At 36.1% G+C, this 25,076-nt stretch overlaps 1 protein-coding gene across 1 annotated transcript in view; it reads left to right on the top strand.

Moving 5' to 3' along the window:
* CDH9 (cadherin 9) overlaps positions 1-25,076 on the top strand; it is a 94,110-nt gene that overhangs the window by 32,116 nt on the left and 36,918 nt on the right. Inside the window, exon 2 of the mRNA XM_081088633.1 lies at positions 7,992-8,265. Within this exon, the coding sequence (XP_080944759.1) occupies positions 8,041-8,265 (225 nt within the window). The 5' untranslated portion in view covers positions 7,992-8,040. The remainder of the gene's footprint in view (positions 1-7,991; positions 8,266-25,076) is intronic.

The following is a 25,076-nucleotide window of genomic DNA, read 5'->3' as shown; positions in this document are numbered from 1 at the left end:
ATCATTTATAGCAATCATGTGAAATTTATATTAATTTCATGTTATACAATTTTAAAAAGAATATTACACTTACTTCACTGCCAATTGTATTCCACTTGTTAGGAAAAATAAGCATTCTTTTATTTTTAATTTATTTTTATTACATTTATTAGGGTGACATTTGTTAATAAGAGCATTCTTTTATTTTTTATTTTTTTTTAAATTTCTTTATTGGTTAAGGTATTACAAATGTGTCCTCATCTCCCCATTAATGCCCAAACTCCCCGAGTCCCACTCATGTTCTCATCCCCCTGTTGTCTATGGTCCATTGGTTTGGCTTATATGCATGCATTCAAGTCCTTTGGTTGATCTCTTCCCCTTACCCCCACCCTCCCCTACTTTCCATCTGGGGATTGATAGTCTGATTGCTGTTTCTCTGTCTTTGGATCTGTCCCTGTTCATCAGTCTATGTAGTTCTCTATATTCAACAAATGAGTGAGATCATGTGGTATTTATCTTCCTCTGACTGGCTAATTTCACTTAGCATAATGCTCTCTAGTTCCATCCATGCTGTTGCAAATGGCAAGAGTTCCTTCTTTTTTACTGCAGCGTAGTATTCCATTGTGTAGATGTACCGCCGTTTTTTAATCCACTCATCTGCTGATGGGCACTTAGGCTGTTTTCAAATCTTAGCTATGGTGAATTGTGCTGCTATGAACATAGGGGTGCATATATCCTTTCTGATTGGTGTTTCTGGTTTCTTGGGATATATTCCTAGAAGTGGGATCACAGGGTCAAATGGCAGCTCCATTTTTAGTTTTTTGAGGAAACTCCATACTGTTTTCCACAGTGGCTGCACCAGTCTGCATTCCCACCAACAATTCAGAAGGGTTCCTTTCTCTCCACATCCTTTCCAACACTTGTTGTTTGTTGATTTATTGATGATAGCCATTCTGGCAGGTGTGAGATGATACTGCATTGTTGTTTTGATTTGTATCTCTCGTATAATTAGTGACTTGGAGCATGTTTTCATATGTCTTTCGGCTTTCTGTATGTCCTCTTTTGAAAAGTTCCTATCTAGGTCCGTTGCCCATTTTTTGATTGGATTGTTTATCTTCCTTTTGCTAAGTTGCATGAGTTCCCTGTAAATGTTGGAGATTAAACTCTTATCGGTGATATCGTTGGTTTCCTTTGCTGTTCAAAAGGTTTTTATTTTGATGTAGTCCCATTTATTTATTTTATCTTTAGTTTCCATTGCCCTACGAGCAGTATCAGAGAAGAAATTCCTTCAGCATATGTTTGCGATTTCGCTGCCTGTGTATTCCTCTAGTATTTTTATGGTTTCCCGTCTTACGTTTAAGTCTTTTATCCATTTTGAGTTTATTTTTGTTTATGGTGTGAGTTGTTGGTCTAGTTTCATCTTTTTGCATGTATCTGTCCAATTTTCCCAACATCATTTATTGAAGAGATTGTCTTGACTCCATTGTATGCTCTTGCCTCCTTTGTCGAATATTAATTGGGCATAGTGGTTTGGGTCAATTTCTGGGTTCTCTATTCTATTCCATTGATCTATATGTCTGTTCTTGTGCCAGTACCATTTGACAAAATCCAACACCCTTTATTGATAAAAACACTCAGCAATGTAGGAATAGAAGGATCATACCTCAACATAATAAAAGCCATATATGACAAACCCACAGCCAACATCATAATCAATGGGCAAAACTAAAACCATTTCCCTTAAAAACAGGAACAAGACAGGGATGCCCCCTCTCACCACTCCTATTCAACATAGTACTAGAAGTACTAGCCATTGCGATCAGACAAGAAGAAGAAATAAAAGGCATCCAAATTGGAAAAGAAGAAGTAACACTGTCCTTATTTGCAGATGACATGATACTGTACATAGAGAACCTAAAGACTCCATTAAAAAATTATTATGCTTAATAAATGAATTTGGCAATGTAGCAGGATACAAAATTAATGCCAAGAAATCTATGGCATTTCTTTACACCAATAGTGAACTTACAGAAAGTGAGACTTAAAAAGCAATCCCATTTACCATCGCACCAAAAAAAATTAAGATATCTAGGAATAAATTTAACTAAGGAAGTAAAAGACTTATATGGGAAAAACTACAGGACACTGAAAAAAGAGATAGAGGAAGACATAAACAGATGGAAGAACATACCGTGTTCATGGATTGGTAGAATCAATATCATCAAAATGTCCATACTACCCAAAGCAATCTATAGATTCAATGCAATCCCCGTTAAATTACCAATGGCATATTTCACAGATCTAGACGAACGCTCCAAAAATTCATCTGGAATAAAAAAAGACCTCGAATAGCTGCAGCAATCCTGAGAAAGAAGAACAAAGTAGATGGAATCTCAACACCAGATATCAAGCTGTATTACAAAGCCACTGTTCTTAAAACAGCATGGTGCTGGCACAAGAACAGACATATAGATCCATAAGAGCATTCTTTTAAAAGGCACATTTCCTACAAGTTCAACTCTTTCCATATCTCTATCAACTATTTATGGAATAGATTATTAAATCAATGTATGTGATCCTAGGCTCAAGTTTGGGATTATCCATTTTATGCATGAATCACTAACCAATTAATTTTACAAATACATGTTAAGTACCTACTGAATGTCAATAACTATTCTATACAGGACACGATCATTTACCAAATATCTCATCACCATAAAAGTTACATTATAATAAGGGGAATGAGTCAATAAATTTATAATCTACTAAATGAAAGAATTAAAATCATGGTAAATAATATAAAGAAAATAAATCTGTGGTATGACTGAAATGGGGTAAGCTATTTTTGAAAAAGTTGCTTAGAAGACTTCTCCAAAAAGCAGAATATTATATAGAGACTGAATATAATGAGAAAGAGATGACTATGGATGACCTACATAGATAGTTGCAGGTGAGATTGTGAGTCAAGACAAAGACCTTGAACTGGGCAAGCATTTGATGCCCATAAAAGAGGCCTCTAGGTGAGCACCTGTTGTAATGTACCCCGCAAATCACAGAAGGACGCCTCAAGAAGTCAAATTAAAGAGTCACATTTATTGCAATCTGGGACTATGAGGGGCCATTCCCCAAATCTCACAGTAATAAGATGGTCAAAAAACCAGACTTATATAGGCAAAGATCACATAGGTATTGATTACATCCCAAGGTTTGGAATGAGGAACCTGGTTTGCAAAAAAGCAGTTTACAGAAGCAGAATTAATCATGTTAATTATAGTTTTGGGTCTCCGGATCACTTAGTTGATAGAAACACATAATCTGGGACCGCTGGGTTGATAGGAACACATTATCTAGAGACCTCGGGTCTTGAGACCACTGAGTTTCCAGGAATTCATTATCTAGAGCCATCAAGGCAATTTAGAGTAACTGCACTGTCCTGGTCTTGGGACCACTGAGTCAACTGGAATGCATTATTTGTGGCCACTAAGACAATTTAGGATAATTGTGCTTTCCTGTTTCCCAGGTACAGAAGAAAGTGCTTCGATAACCAGTAAGATCACAATCAATGGGATAGTCACGTTAAAATCAATAAGGCGTTCAATCAAATGGGATGATTTGTACAATTCAGAAAATCAAAGTAACTTTTCTATTGTTACACAGAAGCCAAACAGCAGGGTTAGAGTTAAACTACAGTTTCTACCTGAGATGGTTGCTACCATACCTCATACCTATGGAGCAATGTTACTTAACAGCAGTATAATTACTATAAGCATTGTCATCAGTAACACAGAATTCAAATCCTCAGTTCCTTCTTTTTTCCACAGGTGCCTACCACCTTATGATATAAGTAAGTTACTTCAATAAGAAAAACCTTAATTTAATCCTCTAACATAGCCATTCCCTCTTTGTAATATTACTGAGCTGAAAGTTAAAATTGTTTGAGGAAAGACTCAGCAAATTGCCTAGAATACAGAAGGCAAGTTAGAATAAATGCTGGTTGCCAGCATCCAGCATCATAGAAGTTAGAAGGGTAAGCCCAAGTGCAATGGCATACCAAGTTTAATTCTCAGTTCTTCTATCTGGGCAATCTTTGAACCTCTTTGTACCTCAGTTTCCCCATAAGAATAGGAGGAGGAGTTGTCCTAGCTGGTTTGGTTCAGTGGATAGAGTGTCAGCATGCAGACTGAAGGGTCCCAGGTTTGACTCTGATCAAGGGCACATGCCAGGGTTACAGACCTAATTCCCAGTAGGGGACATGTGGGACGCAGCCAATCAATGATTATCTCTCATCATTGATGTTTCTATCTCTTTCCCCCTCTCCCTTCTTCTTTGAAATAAAAATATGTTAAAAAAAAAGAATATGAGGAAATATAGAAGACTCTACTTTAAAAGGCTATCAGCCTATATAATAAAAGACTAATATGCAAATAGACCGAACAGAGGAATGACCATTTGCTATGACACGCACTGACCACCAGGGGGAAGACACTCTACGCAGGAGCTGCACCCAGTGTTCAGTCCACTTGCAGAGGGGGAGTTCCACTCAGCCAGAAGCCTGAGCTAGGCTCATGGTTGGTGGCCTAAGCCATCAGTTGGACATCCCCTGAGAGCTTCTGGACTGCAAGAGGGTGCAGGCTGGGCTGAGGGACACCCCCCCCCCCAACCCCAAGTGCACAAATTTCATGCACCGGGCCTTTAGTAAATATATAAATTAAATGATGTAAAATCAGTAGAATGGTGAATTTTTCCTTCCCATTATTAATTATGCCAAAATGTTGTTAGCAATAGCAGTATAAAATTATTTATTTATTTTGAATAAAAATAACAAAAAACTTAATTCTTAATTTTTCTAACAGAACTGCTTTTCCACTCAATGAATGGCTCAGTTCACAAATTAAAAATCTAAAAATTATATTTCTTATTTTTTCCACTGCTATAATGACCAATACATGAGATGGTAGTATTTAATCTTGTAAATATACAGATTTTTATCTATGTCTTAGGTCTTGTTCTCCAGAAACAAACACTGAGGTGAGGATTTGTGTGCAAGTGATTAGCTAAAACATTGCTTCCAGACCAGGAAGCTAGGGAAAGAGTGGGGGGGGGGGACAAGACAGAGTATAATCAAAATAAGTTGTAATGTTAGTCAAAGTTCCAACCCCAGCATGATTCTGCAGGGGAGCTCTGGGATGTATAGCACATGTAGGTTTTCATGTTTCTGCACCTGTTAGACAATGACTCAGGGATTCTGTTGGAGATAATTGTCAAGTTTTAAGCACTTTAAGCTCCCTCTGCATATGGGCAAAGTGGCTCCAATAGCCAAAGAAGGTTCTCCAAAGAGAACTGCAGGTGCAAGCCATTAGAAGAAGCAAAACCATACAAAAACTGGAGTGTATGGTGTGTGTGTGTATGTGTGCACGTGCCGTTCTGTGGGCATATTAAAATAGCTAAGGGAACCTCAACAGAGTATCACTCTCCACTTCAAATCATTTCTCTATATGCCATTGTCATCTCCTACTGGACTAGAGTGATAGATTCTAACCGATCTCCCTTTAACCAAACCCTTTCCTATCCTCTAACTTATTTCAACTCTGTAGCCAGATTAACCTTTTATAAACATGCCATGTTAAAATATTTCAAATGCTTTCCAATGCACTGAAAATGAATGCAATATTGTATTCTAGCTTTAAGGACTATGGGATCCTAGCCCCTGCCGAAGTCACTGGCTCCATCTAATACAATTGGACTTTTTTGCTTAAAGGCTTACATTCTATCCAAAGTGGGCATCGTAGGTAGAACAGACCTCAGGAAATAAAGAATGCTCTCCAATTTCTCTGGCAAGGGTTATCAGAAAAGACAATGGCCAAAGGAATCTCTCAGTGAGAAGAAATCACTGCCCTCGTGGCCCCACTGCCCTGCCCCCACCCACTGGTCATTCCAGTCATTCCAGAAGGTCATTTGAAAGGTTGTTCTGCTGTCCTGTCTAATTAGCATATTAGCTCTTTATTATAGAGGATTATATAGAATACTGTATACACACACACACACACACACACACACACACACACACACACATAGTGGGAGCAACCATGGCTGATGATGATATTAACATCTTGAGAATTTGTATACTAGCACTGTGTTAACTTCTTTACCTATATTATCTAAAAAATACTGTTTAAGGCCTTGGTTTTAAAACTATTTCTGACACTTATTTCCTATAAGATTTTTATCAAATTACTTATATTCTTAATGTGTGAGTATTTTCATAGATATATGCTGTTGTAAAAATAAGTCCTTGTACTACAAATGACTATTAAAAGTTCAACAAATATTAATGATAACTTGGGAATCAGGTATTAATTATATTCCTTTGATAAAAAGAGTAGTTAAGTCCTAGTAATGTGGGTAAATATCCCAAAGCCTCACAGATAATTAGGAATAAGCCACGCTAGAAGCTTATATTTGGTCTTTATGCCCTGATAAATGCAATTGAATTATAGGTGTACTAGAGGTGCACAAAAATTCATGCACTCAGGGGGGTCCCTCAGCCTGTGAGCCTGGCTTCTGGCTGAGCGGTGCTCCTCTTGTGGGACCGCACTGACCACCAGGGGGCAGCTCCTGAATTGAGCATCTGCCCCCTGTTGGTCAGTGTGTGAAATAGCAACCAGTCGTTTTACCATTAAGTTGGTTTGCATATTAGCCTTTTATTATCTAGGATGTTCCAGCATTGGGCATTTGGGTTAAGCCAGGTAAATCTGAATCCATTACCAGGACTTTTCAAACAAGTTAGAAATAACTATTGGTTGTTTTCTGGATTGGAACATATTAAATCTGAACTCCATAAATTCCAATATTTCATCAGATTGAGAAAGCTTGGTTCAAAGCAAGAAAGAGAAGACAGACAGAATCAGAGATAGAGCATAGTACTCAAGTACTCAACCCCGCCGATTCTAGTTTTCATGAGCAGGAGATGCGCAGTAGCTCTTTACCCCTTTCATTCTTTCCTTTCCACACTTAATGTGATTGTATAATTCAATTAATTCTTCTTTTGCCTACCCTAGTTTGGGATGGGTTTCTATTGCTTACCAAGTCATTATCATCATCAGCAGCAGCAGTATTATCATCTCACATCTACTAAATTAAATGCCTTATAAATTTAAACCAATGTGTTAATAAATAAAATTAATTGAGATACCAAATGAGTTCTTGTTTTTACTTCAAGAAGATTCCACTTACTATCTCAACAGAGAGACATTCTTTGTTTCAAAAACTGGATCAAGGTATCCCACACCTAGTTTCACAGCACCCATCTGTGTGCTCTTCATTCTTGGTAGGAAATAAATGTGTTGTTGTTTTTAAATTATCAGGTAAAATGTTTCCATTCAGAGCATGTTCAACTCAGTCTCAAATAAAATTGAGTGACTCACTCAACTGATTGTTGGGGGGGAATAATAGTTATCAATTGTAAAGATCAGCATGGTATGGCACTATGTATTGCAAGACACAATCCAAAGTATATTTGGTATCATTGAATTTTCCTTGGGACACCATCTCAACTTATTACAGAAGAACAAGAGGAGGTGGAAGAAAAACAAGAGGAGGAGAAAGAGTAGAAACAGCTAGTAAAATGTAGTAGATTGTTGGCAGAAGAGAGTTTTCTGTAAAGTACATAGGTTCATATATATGCATATTTTAATAAATAATACACGTATGGCCTCTATGATCTTTGATGTATTATAGAGATTATTTTTTTTCAAAATATATATTCTTTTAAATTACAAATATACTCACATGTATATGCTGCAATATAATTATATTAAAGTCAGTCATTAACCTCCTGTATAGTTTAATTGTGATATATATGTCTTCCTACTTACCTATATAAGTTTTTAAGAATAGTTCACTGATGTAACATGGAAAATAATATAAATAACATTTAGAAAAGTTTTACAGTTTACAGATCATTTGAAAGTGAGACACAACCTAATAAAGCATTTTCTCCCCCTACTCCTCAGGGGAAATAGACGGTACATTGAATTTGATATCCTGCTGAAGCCGCAAATAATGAGGACTTACCATTGCCTACCACTATTCATCTGGACCTATATGTTTTATGCAGTTGATGCTATCCCATTACAAGAAAAAGTTAACAGTGATTTACCAAGCAAAAGGATGATGAGTTTGACAAAAGATGGTAAAATGCTACATCGCACCAAGCGTGGCTGGATGTGGAATCAGTTCTTTTTGTTGGAAGAGTACACAGGTACAGATACACAATATGTAGGCAAGGTAAGAATTTTTATATGATAATATAGAGGCTGAAAGTGGTTTATATTTTACAGTGGCTTTTGACATCACTAATGATTATTCAAACAATATTTGACTCATTGCGGTGTGCAAAAGGCATGACATTTCAGTAGAGTACGGTAAGGAATGTGATTTGTTCAGGTAGCTCAATGTAGGTCAGTATTCATAGTATGTCTCAAAATAAAATTGGTTATATGTAGAATTGATTCATTATTAATCAGGTATGTATGCTTTTAATTGTATGTGTATGCATCTAAAAGATTAAAATTTTCTTTGAAATTTAATTTAAAGTCATGGGTAAATAATAACTAGTGTGCTATAGGAGGCAATACAAAGTACAATTATAATATGCCAAAAATTACTAAATTATGTTGGTCTCTACTAATGAATAATTTATTATAATTAAGAGTAGTATGATATGTATAAGAAAAAAAATACTTCTAGATAGTTCTATTTCTTTTTTAAAAAATATTTTTATTGATTTCAGAGAGGAAGGGAGAGGGAGAGAGAGATAGAAAGATCAATGATGAAGATAATTATTGGTCGGCTGCCTCCTGCATGCCCCACACTGGGGATCAAGCCCACCACCCAGCATATGTCCTGACCTGGAGTTGAACCATCACCTCCTGGTTCATAGGTGGACACTCAGCCACTGAGCCACTCCCAGTGGGCGCTTCTACTTCTTAATCTCAGTCAAACTGAACAACTTCCTGACTATAATTCAGACCCATGGGTTTGAGGAAAAAGAAAAAAAGAAGTAGAAGAAAGAAACTACCTTTAGAAAGCTTTAATAGCATTCTAGTAACAGGATGATGTTGCTCATTCACCTGAAGTACTTTGTAGATGCTGCTCATTAGCAATCAGGAGCAAATGGCAATGGAAAATACTTAACACTTCTTGCATTCTATTTTCAGCAAACATTCATTCAACCTCTCCCCTTTCCTCTGTGTCACAGATTATGTGACATGAACTTTCTGATACCCAAAGTTTTCTATTTATCTATCTTCCCCTTACCAATCTCATTTATGCTGTTTTATGTACCAGCAACTCCTGTGTTCTCTGTGCTTTACCCCTTATTTATGCCCACTCATTTCAAAACATGAAAATAAAAAATAAACAATTATGAATACTAACATCATCCATAGACCCTTATATATTTTTCTTGGTTCTTGGCATATGATACTAGAGGTGATTGCAATGAAATGAGTATTGATTAGTTCACTGCAACATCAGTCAAATAAGAAGAGGCCAAAAATATAAACAAAAAAGTACCTAATATCACAAAAGTTATGCCTATTGCTTTTAAATCACAAATACGTTTATCTGTGAAATTTCCAAAATCTTGACCAGATTCTTCTTTTGTGTGTGTGATATTATGTTTTTCCAAATGCAGCCTATTTTATCAAAAGTCTATTACTTTCACTTTCTTTGAAATATCTGTCCTCTGGTTCCATAGGTCATACGCATTTTGCCCCATACGGTCCACCTGATGACTCTTTTTTATCTCTTATTTCTCTTCAGGTTAGTCATATGGCATCCTACAGCATCCCTCACTTAACATCACTTTTCATTCCATAGTTAATAACTAACATCGTGATATTTCAAGTTCAACTGACAAATGTTTGTATCTAAGAACTTGAAATTGCTTTATGATTCTTTTTCTCAAGCTGTGTATAAAGGGCACATTCAGTTCATGGGGCCTTATATAAAAGGTTTCACCTTGGAAGATTCACAGATACAGAAGAATAACAACAGATAAAAAGAGATACTTGTAATCTTAAGGCAACCAAGGCTCCACTACAAGCATTTATTTTTGGCTGTAAAAAAAAAAATTCTTTCTCATAAAAATTGAGTGTGTATTGATTAATTGACCACTATTGCTGCACATACATTTTATTTTATTTTTTGTTAAAATTATTGAGGTTACATTGATTAAAAGAACCATAAAGGTTTCAAACATACATTTCTATGCTACATGATCTGTATATTAGATTCGTTGTCCACCATAGATTCTTACTCAGCCATAAGAAAAGATGAATTACTGATATTTACAACAACATGGATGGATGGACCTTGACAATATTATTCTGAAAATTTAAAACATACATATGCTTTAGATATTTCTGTATCATTTTGAATTAGTTCTGTAATCTGTCAATGATAGCTACTAACAATGTGTGTAGTTTTAACTACTTTTCATAAATTATTATCACTTCTCTTGAGGAAAAAAAAAACAGCTGTTTTTTTTTGTTTGTTTTTTTTTTTTTTTTTTTAGCTATGAACAAGTTAAGGTATTCAGTTTCCTGTGCCTATTTATTTTTGACATGAGTCAAGACGGAAAACCCATATAGAGTATTCAGAATTTTTCTCAAATGAAGATAATCGCATCAAATCTGTGTGTCCATTATGTTATAGTATTTATGGAAAATAATATGTATATGAAAGAGAGATTTTAATATAAACACCTGTACTACTTTCTGAAAAGCACACTTTCTCTGTTTTGCAATAGGATCTTGTCTTATATACGCCATCCACACATATCTACATCATTATAAAAGTGGGCTTCCAATTATTTTTAGCATTTCTTAAGTTCATAAGGGTTTATAAACTCTCTCCTAACCTGCACTCCTGGCTTTGACATTATTATTAATTAGTATACAGAGACTAGCTAGACTCTCGCCTCTGAACTTGGTTGAACACATGAATTGTAATGAGGATGGAACTGCTTGTACAATAACAGATTGTCTTTTTGATCACATTGTTCTGGCTGCTCTGGTTGAACACAAACCCAGTCTTCCCAGTTCTATTGTACTGGCAATATCCCGTATGAAATAAAAGCCTACCATATTTACCATGTACTACCAGGACTGGGTAAAAATAGGTAGCTTCTAATGCAAAGAGATGTTCACAAATATTTTCTTAGTTTTACAGAAACTAGGAGTTCCAGAAAATAATGCCTATATTAATTTATAAGTGATATAGAATTTTATAAAGTCATAAAGGTATAATCCTTGAATGTAAAATCTAGGACTTAATTCTGAAATTAGAGGAAGCAGTTTTGAACAAATAAAGTAGTGTTAGAAATATTTTTTAAATATTTTTATTGAGTTCAGAGAGGAAGGGAGAGGGAGAGATAGAAATATAAGTGATGAGAAAGAATCATTGATCGGCTTCCTCTTGCACACCCCCTACTGGGGATGCAGCCCACAACCTGGGCACGTGCCCTGACCCGGAATGGAACTGTCACCTCCTGGTTCATAGTTTGACACTCAACCACTGAGCGACACTGGCTGGGGAGTACTTGCCAGATTTAATAAAATCTACATGTGTACAGACAAACATACAACTTACAAGGTTCAGTCCTGATTGCACCATTTAGTAATTATGCAGAAGTTAGAAGTCAATTAAACTTCACATACCTTAGATTCTTGCTAGTTTAAATGAAATTATCATTCAAATTTCTTTAACTCCAAAGTTTAGATATTTTCTAAGAGTGTGAAGAAACCTGTCGGTGGGCAGGAGGATCTAGTAAAAATGTAATAAAAATTTGCATGTGGATAATCCAAACAGGTGGAATTGCATATGACATGATAAAAGATACACACACACACACACACACACACACACACACACACACACACTAGTCCAATGGGATAAAGATAAGATTATTAATGTGAAAGGTCCAGAATTCCATGAGTTGTTTAGCACAGTCTAAGTTGACAAATTTGCTTTCATTGTCTGGATGGGATGGACTGGAAGAACAAGAAAATTAATCACAATGATATTTTCATAAGGAAATACTTTAGAATGTTTCCTTTTGTCATTTTAGATTTTTGCAAGACAGGAAAGAAAAATCAGCAATGTTGAAATTAAGAGCCATTTTTGTTTTTCACAATGCCATCTGAAATTTGGTTGCTCACTCTTGACAAAACTATCAGATATTTACCAATTCTGTTTTCTATACCAAGAGAAACCTTTGGTTCTTACAAAGAGGATTATAAAGTCACAGAAACTACTCTGTAGTTTCCCTATAATTTGAATAGACACATGTGATGAATTACTTATGAAATCTAGTAATACAGCTCAAGAGAAGAATTAAAATATATTTGTTTCCTTTTAGTGAATTTTGGGTAATGCTGGTTAACAAAATTATACAGGTTTCAGGTGCACAATTCCACAATGCAAAAAGCATAGCAAAGGCTTCTATTATTCTGTTAGAGAATCTTCATATGCATTTTATTTTTTGGATATTAGATCTAGATCTTGTGGAATCCCTAATGGTCATAGATTAATAATTAATTGGTCATATGCCTATTATTATTGAAAATTAAGCATAATTTAAATACTTTATTTTACTATTTGATTATTAAAACACATTTATTGTATGAAGAGTAGACAAACTTACAGGAGTAGTGTTTTTTTTTTAAGGAAAACATTAGTAGTCACAAAATAATTTTGAGATATCAACTTAATTGACCATTATATTTTAATTCAAAGATATGTGTTTAGCACTCATTTTGCTTAGGGCAATTGACATAGAGTCCTAGAACTACCTATAAGTAGTCACTATCTAAATATAAAATATCATTTTGCAGACTTAGCTCTAAATTTTTAATAGTTTTAATAAAGGTATTTCATAGCTTAAATCATCATGAGTGTAATCATAGAATTCTAGAATGGGAGGGGATTTTAACATTTATTGGGCTCTTGGTTATAATTAGATACAATTAGTTTAGATGTTAACTAAAACAATGAAAATACAGATACCAACAGCAAAACAGATAGGAGTCTGGTTTATATTATACTGAGAAATCAATCTGTTGAGTAATTAAGCTGTTGCACTTATGTATGTTGACTTATGCCCTAAACATTGATATTTCCCCAAAACATACATAAAATAATGTATTTGGATAGGGAGTTTTCTCTTCGGCTTTAGGATATGGCAGTTTGAAGTATATAGACACAGAAATAAAGTCTCACATTTCCTGAGGATGTTTGATAAAGTTTTATAGTGTTGCAGTGTTTTTCAGAACCAAAATAAATTACATTTATAAAGGTTTTATAATGTCATTACTTATGGTGCAGTACATGTAGCAGCTGCTTCTGATTTAAAAGCACATTGTATCCCAAAATTCTCTTTATAGGTTGGTTTTTTTTTTTTAAACTAGAAACACATGAGGAAAATATTAAGCATTAACCTAAGTCCTCAGGACAATGCACAAATACTTACTTCACACCGAGTTATTTAAAAGCCAGCTTTTGTATTAGAGAGCTATTATTTTATTCTTACTGCCAGTACTGTATTATCACATCACTGCATGCTACACTAGCCTTTTACGTACTTTAACTCTCAAACCATACTACACACTGTTTCTTGAACAATACCAATATCTTGGCCAAAATGGCTATAGAAAAAGTCAACAACCACCCTCAAATTTACTTAAATAGAAATCAAAGTATTCATTACCATCGTACATGCCAGCCTGTGTCCCCATAACTATGCAGCCTTAGCTGTAGGCAGAATGCGACTTTTTTCTTCCATATTCTTGACCTCTACTTTCATTATGTTCACGGGCCTTTTTTATAGGAAATATCTAAGCACCCTTACCATAATTTCATCTCTTCTCCTTGTTTTAAGTCTAATCTCAAATTAATCCTCTTACGTAAAGCCGATCTATCTCCATTCACCCCAGCTAGAATTCCCCATAAATGTTATCTCACTTATCAAAATCTTACTTATGTCCAATTTTAATTATTCTGGTCTACTATCTAGAATCTGTGACCTTTGAATCTGTGTTGGGTTTCAGTTCTTCAAAATGTGTGACATCATATATTTACTCATAATTAGCATTCAGCTGCTCTCTTAAGAGAACTTTATTGAGCATTTATAATCTGGGTCCTGAGAAACTGACATTATGAATCACAGGAAGAGCAGATAAACTTTAAAATAAGTATATTCCTTTCTCCTGACACATGTTGAACCAAATTCAGTACTTTTCCTGTATTCCCATTATACTCAGTGCCCTGATTGCAACCAAGACCCTCCCATTTTATTCTATGCCCTTAAACAGCAAATATTTTAATTTCACTTTCACTCCAAATATGATATGTCCTTGATACAGATAATTTAAAAGAGGTATCCATGATTAAAAGATAGGATTAAACAAAGTCTGACTGAATATGGAATTGTAACTACTCCCAGAAACATTTACATTTAAAATTTTAGAGAGCTTTCCCTGCCCCTCTGAAATGTAAATAACTGTTAAACCATTCAAAAATGTAAGTGCGGTAGAAAATGTTCATTAGTATGATTACCAAATTATGGTGATTGATTTTTCCTGATGTCCTATTTCAGTGCTTTTGTACTGTTTCAAATACTCCAACATTTTCTTCTTCTATTTCCAAATTTATAGAACATCAAGTCCACCCATACATACTCATCATTACTTTTAAAAAGTCACTTAGGTATCCAATTCCAGTGGCCTTTTTAAAAATTCATGTGTCTCTTTATGTTGTTCATGCATTTCTAGTCATTATGCTGACATTTTTGTTTATCTATGTGGTAATATGAAGCTGCCTTAATTATTGAAGCAATATTTAATTTTTTAATCTAGTCATTTAAGTTCCCTAACTGTTTCCTCTTCTTCAATATCACTATGGCTTTTGAGGCCTTTTGCATTTTCATAAACTTTTTAAAATTAGCTTTTCAATTTTCACTAGTCTCAGAAACTATTTCAGATTAAAGAGTTTAAAATGATGCCTCTGTAAGAAAAGATGTGATCCTGGATTGAATTCTGAATTTAAGTGGGAAGTTACCATAAAAATATTATTAGAATAATTGACATATTTAAAAATGGACTGTATATATATATATATATATAAATCCAGCAACAAGAACACCATAAGGATCACAACCACCTGTCACTATGATGCCCACTGTGGCCAGCGGACCGGCTGGATCAGGGGTGGAGCCGGCAGGCCAACCTCCCACAGCCCTTCTCCCCCAGCTGGCCCCACCTCGATGGGCCCCCACCACCCCGATAGGCCCACAGCCCCTCCCCCTGCTGGCCTCACCCCTGATTGCCACCCCCCCCTACCCTGGTAGGGGGCGGGGATCGACAGTCAACCTCCTGAAGCCCCTCCCCATGGCTAGACCCACCTTCAATGGGGCCCCATCACCTCCATCAGTCCACAGCTGCTCCCCCAGTCTGCCCTGCACCTGATCACCCACCCCCACTCCAATAGGGGCAGAGGCCGGCTGACCTACCTCCTACAGCCCCTCCTCCCAGCCAGACCCACCCCTCGATGGGCCCCCTACTCTGATCAGGGGCAGGGCTGGCCAGTCAACTACCCATTGCCCTTCCCGCAGGCCGCTGGCCCCTGATAGGCCTCCCCACCTCATTAGGGGGTGGGGGCAGCCGGCCCACCACCCACAGCCCCTCATAGCTGACCCCACCCCTGATTAGATCCCACCACCCCGATTGTCCTGTGGCCCCTTCCCCAGCCAGATCCTCCCCAGATCAATGGGGGGTGAGGCTGGCCAGCCAACCTCCCATGGCCCCTCCCTTGTCCACTGACTCTCAATTGCCCCCCCCCCCACTCTGATTGGGGGTGGAGCCCACTGGCCAATCACACATGGCTCCTTCCCCCAGCCAGCCCAGCCCTGATCAGGGTGGGCTGGGAGGCCAGTCTCCTACTGTTTCCTCCTCCTGACAGGCCCAGCCTCGATCAACCCCGATTGGGACCGGGTTGGCTGGACCCCACCCGTGTACAAATTTGTGCACTAGGCCTCTAGTGTTATATATAATTATATTGTTATTTTCTTAATTTTGTGATTTTACTATAATTATATTAGTTTTCTAATTCTTAGGTTATAGGTGCTGAAATAGTCATCTAGAGGTATAAATGGATATGATGTCTACAAGTGGGAGAAGGTAATTTTAGTGCATATAATACATGTAATAATATATAGGACAAACATTCAAAGGCCTACAGAAGTCTATAACACAATAAGAAAAATATGAACAGGTAAATATAAAATTGGCAATAAGATTAGCTAAGTATTTCACAAAAAAATGATATCCAAATCTCCTGCTGGAAAAAAAAAAAAATATATATATATATATATATATATATATATATATATATATATATATATATATGTATATATATATATATGACAAAGTGCTCAACTCATTAGGAAATGTAGAATTAAACCACTAAAAACCAGAATTACTATGAATAAAAATGCCCCAAATCCCATGGAACGCTCACAGATCCATGTTAAACTACAAATACTAGAGACATTAAAGGAGACTTAAATAGAGAAATACAATGTGCTTGGAGATTAGAAGACTAAAAAAATCTAAGGATTAAATGCCATCCCAATCAATATCCCTATAGTATTTCTTTTAAGTTTATTTTGAAAATATTAAATCTTTGGAGGATCACTCAAATTGTGCACGGAAGTTCTGTACATCATCCAGCAATTTGACCAATGATCACCATTTCATGAATTTGTGTAGTCACTTTCGGTTTGTAAAGACTTTATATTAAGGCAGAACTATTTCCATCTTGTTGCCGCTTCTAGGACTTATCCCTTCTTGAGAACTATATACTTGGAGTACTTGCATACCCACACTAACTTGGCAAGGATTCAACTCTCATTTTTGTTCCCTGCTGATGAAATCTCTGTTCAGTTTCTTAGCTTTCTTGCTGATGTTATCTGTCACCATTAGATTGTCATAAACTTCAGGATTTTATTATTATATGTTTTGACTTTTAGTAATGCCTTGTATTCAACAGAGTTCAGCAATATTTTGTTTAAATGAAGAACTCAGCTTTCATAGAAATAAGTTAAATACTTATTTTTAAAAATTCCATAAATGCAAGAATAAAATAAAGAATGGCTAAAGCTTAACTTAAGATCATAGGCTTTTGAATCCTCCTCTATGGGTTGATGTCTAGTGTTATCAAATTATCCTCAAACTGTCCAGTGTCATGTTTATCGGTCTCTATGTGTGTTTGTTTCGGCCATATGTTTGTAATTTTTCTCTGTGAGTATAATTTTAATGCAACTACTTCATAAGGACAGAAATCCCAATTCCAAGATTGCTTTTGAGAAACATAGCAAAATGTGAATATGCAGTTTGCATGCACCACTAAGTACTGCAATATTGTAAGATTTAAAAAAGTTTTCTGAAGTGCTAAATCACAATAAGCTCTCTTTGCTCCCCAAAACTACACTTAAAATTTTTGTTTCATGTCTTATTCTATTAAGCAGAACTTGGAAGTGCTTTATATCATAGGGGGTAGCTAAATCAGTCACTTTTAAGGATGGAATTGTTGGCATTTGTATGTCCTCTAGCATGTCAAGAACTGTGAAGACCCTCTGTTTCCTTCCTGGCAAAGAACTCAAACTTTCAAGTGGAAAAAGCCAGGAGCCATTTGTAAACATGTTCTATTCACTTCTTGTCTGGACCGACACATCTCTACAGTCACACTTCTGCCCTGCCAGTCACAACTCCGCAAGCACCCATGAGATCCGTAATCACTGTCTTCTTTCCAGGGCAATTTTGTACACCTCCCCTTATTCCACCAGTGCATCGGTGAGAATAAGAGGGCAGAAGACAGTTCCACCAGTTATCTTTTAAACTTTCTAAACTTTTATTTTCTGTATATATAAGAGTTATGTAAAATAAATATCACACTGCTACTTTGCTTTTACTGCATTTTATAAAAAAGTATTTCTGTCATATCTATTCAAACTGCTTATTCTTTGAAAATACAGACTCCTTTCCCCCTCTCCCTCTGCTCATATCAACACTCGATTCAATGTTGAATTTAGGTGAGGTTTTTGAGCAGAGGATTCTGTGATGCTAGCATCATTATTATAATTACTGCAAGAGAGAGATAAAAATGAACAGGCAGATATCTTCCAAACCCATTGAACTGCTTTAGCGGAGTTTTACGAAGGGAAAACAAATCACATGTTAGTGTATTTGCTTATTTATCTTTATGAGTACAAAACCATCAATCATTTTGCTCAGTTAAGGTGGCCTTTCCTTAACATGAAAACATGGTCTTAAAAATGGAACAGAAAGGGAAAATTTATATTTAGAATATGTTATATGGCATGCTTAGATAAAATTAAGCTGTATTAAATAATATAAACATTACATGTTATTTTGTTGATTTTTCAATGTATTTTAAATTGCAAAAATGCATTATAAACATTCATATTAAAATAGATAATATGGCTAAGGAGCCCCCAGTCCCCAGGGCCCCACAGGCAACTCGCACACCAGTTGCCCCCCACCCCACCCCCCAACGACCCTTGCAGGCACTGCTGCTGCAGCCCCTGCAGCCCCTGCCCGACGCCGGGGCTTAGAGTGCAGCGAATGCAAAAAACTTGTTTAGCACAGAGACATCACTGCAGGTGCACCGGCGCATACACACAGGAGAGCGGCCATACCCATGTCCAGACTGTGGCAAGGCCTTCCGTCAGAGTACCCATCTGAAGGACCACCGGCGCCTGCACACAGGTGAGCGGCCCTTTGCCTGTGAAGTGTGTGGCAAGGCCTTTGCCATCTCCATGCGCCTGGCAGAACATCGCCGCATTCACATGGGTGAAAGGCCCTATTCCTGCCCCGACTGTGGCAAGAGCTACGGTTCCTTCTCCAACCTATGGAAACACCGCAAGACCCACCAGCAGCAGCATCAGGCAGCTGTGCGGCAGCAGCTAGCAGAGGCAGAGGCTGCTGTTGGCCTGGCAGTGATGGAGACTGCAGTGGAGGCGCTGCCTTTGGTGGAAGCCATAGAGATCTACCCTCTGGCTGAGGCCGAGGGAGTCCAGATCAGTGGCTGACCCTGCCAGCTTCCCTCTTCAGAAGCACCATGCCCTGTTGCTGAAGAACCCCCTCCAACATCCCCTTAAATTTCTGTACAGAGCCCCTTCACCCTTCCCAACTGCTATGTAAATTCTGTAACTGGATTTATTCTCTTATGAGGAGTGTTCTGGGGTCCCTAATATGCATAAAAGTGCCCCTCACCCTTCCACTTGTTAGCACTGGTGGCCCCAAAGTGAAATAGTCAATAAAAACTGATTTGGACATAAAAAAAATTAAAAAAAGAAAAAAAAGGAAGTAAAATAGATAATATCATAAAACAAAATGAAAGGAAACCATTAAAGGAAATATTTATTAAACCATTTTCCCTGAAGTATATTAGCACAGAGACACACTCAAATCAGTGAAATTGATCAGAATCACTTGAAAAGCTTTGGTTCTAGAAGGGTTTGATATTGATGGATAATATCCTATAATTAAATGTGACAAATATAAATTTAGTTTCAACTGTGAATCAACAGTGAATATGGTTCACACTTCCAAATGTCAGGTGACTTCTTTAGTAAAAGAATACAAAATATAATTGATGCCATATAGGTGATTGAAAACTAATGTAAAAAAGCAAATAACATACTATTTAGGCAATGAGATATCCAGTAGAATTGTCCACAGATGTTTTAAATCTTGGTAGTTTAATTTTTTTTAAATTTCTTATGCTATTAACATAAAACATAGTATAGAGCTAATATAGAGAGCACATTCAATATTTGAAGCCATGTCTCATGAACAGTTATCACTTCTCATGAACACTTATCACTTCAGAGTTGGATTAAAAGATAAACTTACTACTACCTAGCTGCAGTTAACAATCTGAAGAGGAGTGCAGGCAAATGTACACACACACACACACACACACATGCACGCACACATGTTAGAGCCATGAGAATAGCTTTTTTAAAAGATTAAGCATCACAAGCAAATATTACAAGGACAACTCTGTTGTCAAAGTATCTCAGCCATGCAGTTGATTTTAGAAACATATGCAAATATGTTGCATAATAATGATTCATTCTAAATTCCCTTCTTATTGACTTGCAGGTTTTATATTTCATGAATTTTGTGCATTGAAAACACAATGAATAACGCTATTTAAAGCTATTCCTACTGAGGAGGTATTTCCTCAAAGTTGGGGTGAAATTGCTGTTGATACCACTCCCTAGAATATGAAAATTGCCTCTTGAAAATGATGTAGTCAAGGCTATATCTTTGTTTGTGTTCTATGAGATATACGATGACTGAAGAGTGAATCCTCATTTTCTCTCATGTCATTCACCCGTGGTGTAATATGTGCTTCATCTTGACCGTTTTCATGGTGAACAATGCTGGAGCAAGGCAGCACACATCTCTTCTGACTTTCTGGTCAAGGCTAGAAGTAGAGGCTCACATATTAGCTTTGCATAAAGCTAAAAGGAAGCAGGGTTTGCATTTATGCCAAAAGGAACTACATAGAATAAAAGGAAACAAAGGTGTAAAAATGATGATAAGAATGGCCTCTCTTGTCAGTAGCATTTCTGAGCTTTTTACTGCTAACACTATACATTGGAATTTTAGAGAAAATGAAAGTGTTTGTTGCTATTTAATTTGAATTATATGTGAAGATCCAGGACCATTCATACCTAATGCATTTACAGTTGGCATTTAGTCACCGTAGCACCTGCAACATTTATAAGAAAAAAAAAAACATTTTTAATGTGTATAAAGTATATAAAACAAGGTCAAATTTGCAAAATGTGTTTTCTTGGCATATGAATAAGGTCTAGTCTGTGTAAATGTATGGAAAGAGAATTCAGTGAAGGCAAAGAAATGAAGGTTCTGATTACTAACGCAAAAACTTCAGGGTGTACTCAATTATCCTATCATCCGTCTTTGGAGTTGTTGCGATGGTTTAGTTATTTTCTACATTTATTTTAAGCTAACAAGCCTGATAAGTATGATATAACTTAATGAAGCTTGATCATGACTGTCCAAGCAACACGATATTGGGAAAACCACTTATAGGACATACGGAACCACACACAGCCTGTGTATGTACATATATTGTTGCAGTGAGGTTGTTTTTCCTCACACATTTCTGAGGTTAGGTAAGCTGTTAGAAAAACTATGAATAGATCTATGGGGAGTATTCTTTACTGCTAAACAATGTGCCTCATGGTTATTTCTTCACTAAGCTTTTTGAAAAACTTTAATTGATTATAAAGAAATGTAATTTAGATTAGTAACTATAAGTTGACTTGTATGTCTAGACAAAAAGACAATGACTATTTAGATTTGTAACATTTTCATAAAAACAAAAGCCTAATGTATCTTAAATTATTAGAACTCAAGTTTTACTACTACATTTTAGCTTTATTTTATTTTAATCGTTTTATTTTTTATTTTTTAAATATATTTTTATCAATTTTAGACAGGAAAGAAGAGGGAGATAGAAACATCAATGATGAGAAAAATCATTGATCAGCAGCCTCCTGCACACCCCCTATTGGAAATCAAGCTCATAACCCTAGAATATGCCCTTGGCCAAAATCAAACCTGGGATCCTTCAGTCCACAGGTTGATGCACTATCCACTAAGCCAAACCAGCTAGGGCTATAGTTTTATTTTAATTTAAAAGTGTCATTTGAATTTAAAATTGGTTTTGGTATTAAGACATTGAGACTCATATGACTTACCTCGAAAAAGGTATTTGTATATGTATACATGGATATAAGATATATAACACACATAATATATCCACATATACATATATAAACTTTCTTTTTCAACCCACAAATAAAATCAGCAGAAGACAGAAAAAAGAAATCTAGGATCCTTATGTTAGCCAAAAAAAACAACCAAGGAAAAGGAGTGAAAAGAAATAATGAGCACAGGTATCAGGCAAAGGACATTTTGCTTTTTATTTATTTTTTTAATTTAAATTTTATTATTATTATTATTTTTAATCCTAACCTGAGGATATTTTTCCATTGATTTTTAGGGAGAGTGGAAGAGAGAGGGAAAGACAGAGAGAAACATTGGTGTGAGAGAAACACATCGATTGGTTGCCTCCTGCACTCGCCCCAACCATGGTCCAGGCCTGAAAGGAACCTGCAACCAAGGTACATGCCCTTGACCGGAATCAAACCTGGAACCCTTTGGTCAACAGGCTAACACTCTATCCACTGAGCCTAACCAGCTAGAGCCATATTGGGTTTTAAAAGTATCAATGCAGTCCAATTAAACTCTACAACTCTGTATTGATATATGTTAGTTCTAGTTATTATGCTAGGATATCTCAGGTTTACAATGAGTGATACTTTACAAATATCAAAATGAGCAGGAACATACATACAAATGTAAGAGCTAACCTTACAGAGCCCAGTTAAATAGAATTCCTGTTTTTGCCTTATTTACATGCTCTAATTTATCATATTGATATTTCAAAAATTTCACACTATCACCATTCCAAAAATCTTTTCTGGCTGCTAATGTAAGAATAGATTCTCTATTTCACTCAAAACAACAAAAATGATAGTAAAGCAATTTGTTCTTTTTTAATGAAACTTGTAAAAAGGAAAAAGTTTGATACTTTGTCAAGGGATTTTGAAGTACATTTTTAGTGAAAAGTAATAAAAAATAACAAAAAAAATAATAGTTGATGTAGCAATTCACTCTACCCAGTAGATGTACTCTTAGAAATATATGAAGATATATGTACAATAGTATTCATTATAACACTTAACATAACAACCAATGACAATAACAAAGGAACCAACTTAAATATCTATGCAAGATTCTTTAAATACAAATGAATAAGTCTTTCACAATTATCTGATCTGCTTATATCCCCTCACCAAAAGCAATGAGGGTGATTTTTCTTTATGTAGTAAAATTTCATGATAACAGAAGAGAAACAAAATCAAATTAAAGAGTTCCAAATTTCTATGTCTCATTGCTTTATTTTTTCCTTTTACTTTTTTAAAATATACACTTCAATGAAATTCAGTACATTATTAATGTGCCACCATTATTTCTATTTCTAAAATGTCTTCATCAACTCAAAAAGAAATCTCATACCTTCTGAGCAGTCACTTCCTAGTCTCCTAGACACTATATCTTTGTTATATAGATTATTTTGGGGTTTCCAATTACCCTTCTTTTATAATGAAATATTTTTACTTGGTGGACCTAAGTTCTTCATAAATATAACAAGCGTACAATTTAGAATTTATTTAAAATAATTTTGTCTTCATTGTACCAAGGTATTATCTTATGAGTTCAGTTTTCTAATCTTAACTTAGTTCCTTTCTGGTAACCAATTTTTTCACACGTATCATGAGTATATTTTGTTTGTTTATATCTATGAATACTATTGCCTCCACTATCCCCTAATTTAGAGGTAAACTTCAGCTTTGTGTTTAGGAAAAATCCCTACAGAATGAGAGATATCTCAGCTGACACATGTAGGAATCAGACAGGCAAATAAGAAAAGCATCCTTTTGATAAATAAAATAAAACAGGAAAAACTATGTAGGCCTTCTAATTTCTTAGAAAGCTTATATCTTATTCCAATGTGGATGTAAACCATCTCTTTGCTCCATGTTGGTTAGAGAAGAAGGGTAACAAAAACCAGCCAACCAACCAATGATGCCATTTTACAGACCATTCTTATCTCCCTCAATGTCCATCCTTCTTATTTTATTTTTTCATTTCTGTTAACCTCGGGGGTTCATATGTACTAACACTCAAACAAACAAACAAACAAACAAACAAACAAACCACAAACCAGACAGTTCTGTTCCTCACTATAGTTTTCTTTGTTGTTCACTGAGATTTATATCTCATTTTTCAGAATAATGTGTTAGTATATCCTACCCATTTCTTCTCCTCCAGGAATTCACTAAAATTAACTAGTGCATCAGTCCTTGTTCTCCACATTATTGTAAATTTATTCATTTTAATAGTTTTTCACTATATTTCAGTTTGTTTGTGAGAGAGAATGAGAAGCTAATTTGTTAGCTTAATCTGTCATTTTAAATCTGAAGTCTCACAATGATTTCCAGGTAATCTTTAAATAGAATCTTATGTAAAATAAAGGTGGTTTATTTAAAATATAGGCAGTTCCAGAATATATTAATTAATTTGATGAAGAGAAAGCATACTGTGGTATAGCATGGAATCTGCATAATGCCTATAATTGTGCATAAAATTTGTAATTTAAGTAAGTAATTCCAAATATTCATGGAAATAGCAATTTGGCAACAAAATAATCTTTAATAACAAGATTTTATTATTCTTAACTTATGCTTTTAAGATCACTTCTCATTGACTTTATACATAAATGTACCTTATTATTATCATACTAGAGGCTCAGTGCACAAAATTCATGCACAGGATAGGGGATGGACCCTCTCTCAATCCAGAACCCCTTAGGGGATGTATGCCTGCCTGCTTAGGCCCGATTCCCCAAGGGTCTAAGCTGGCAGTCAGACCTCCCTCTTGCAGTCTGGGGCTCTCGCTCCTTACCACCCACCTGCAGCAGAGATGGGAGAGGCCGCTCAGGATAAGAGCCACTCAGCCAGAAGCAGGGCTCATTGCTCCTTAGTGCTGCAGAGGTGGGAGAGGCTCCCCACCACCACTGCGCTCTCCAGCTGTGAGCCCAGATTCTGGCTGAGCGGTGCTCCCCCTTGTGAGAGTGCACTGACCACCAGGGGGCATCTCCTGGTTGAGTGTCTGCGGCCTGGTGGTCAGTGCATGTCATAGCGACTGGTTGTTCCACTGTTCAGTGTATTTGCATATTAGGGTTTTATTATATAGGATAAAATGTATTCAATACCACTCTATAGCAAATGAGATTACAAATTTCAAAAATAAGTTTATTGCTCGGCCAAAATGGCTCAGTTGTTGGGC

This window comes from Myotis nattereri (assembly GCF_964212035.1).
Source record: "Myotis nattereri genome assembly, chromosome: 4".
NCBI lineage: Eukaryota > Metazoa > Chordata > Mammalia > Chiroptera > Vespertilionidae > Myotis > Myotis nattereri.
Note: the sequence above shows the minus strand (reverse complement) of the source record. Positions and strands in the feature narration are given on the sequence as shown.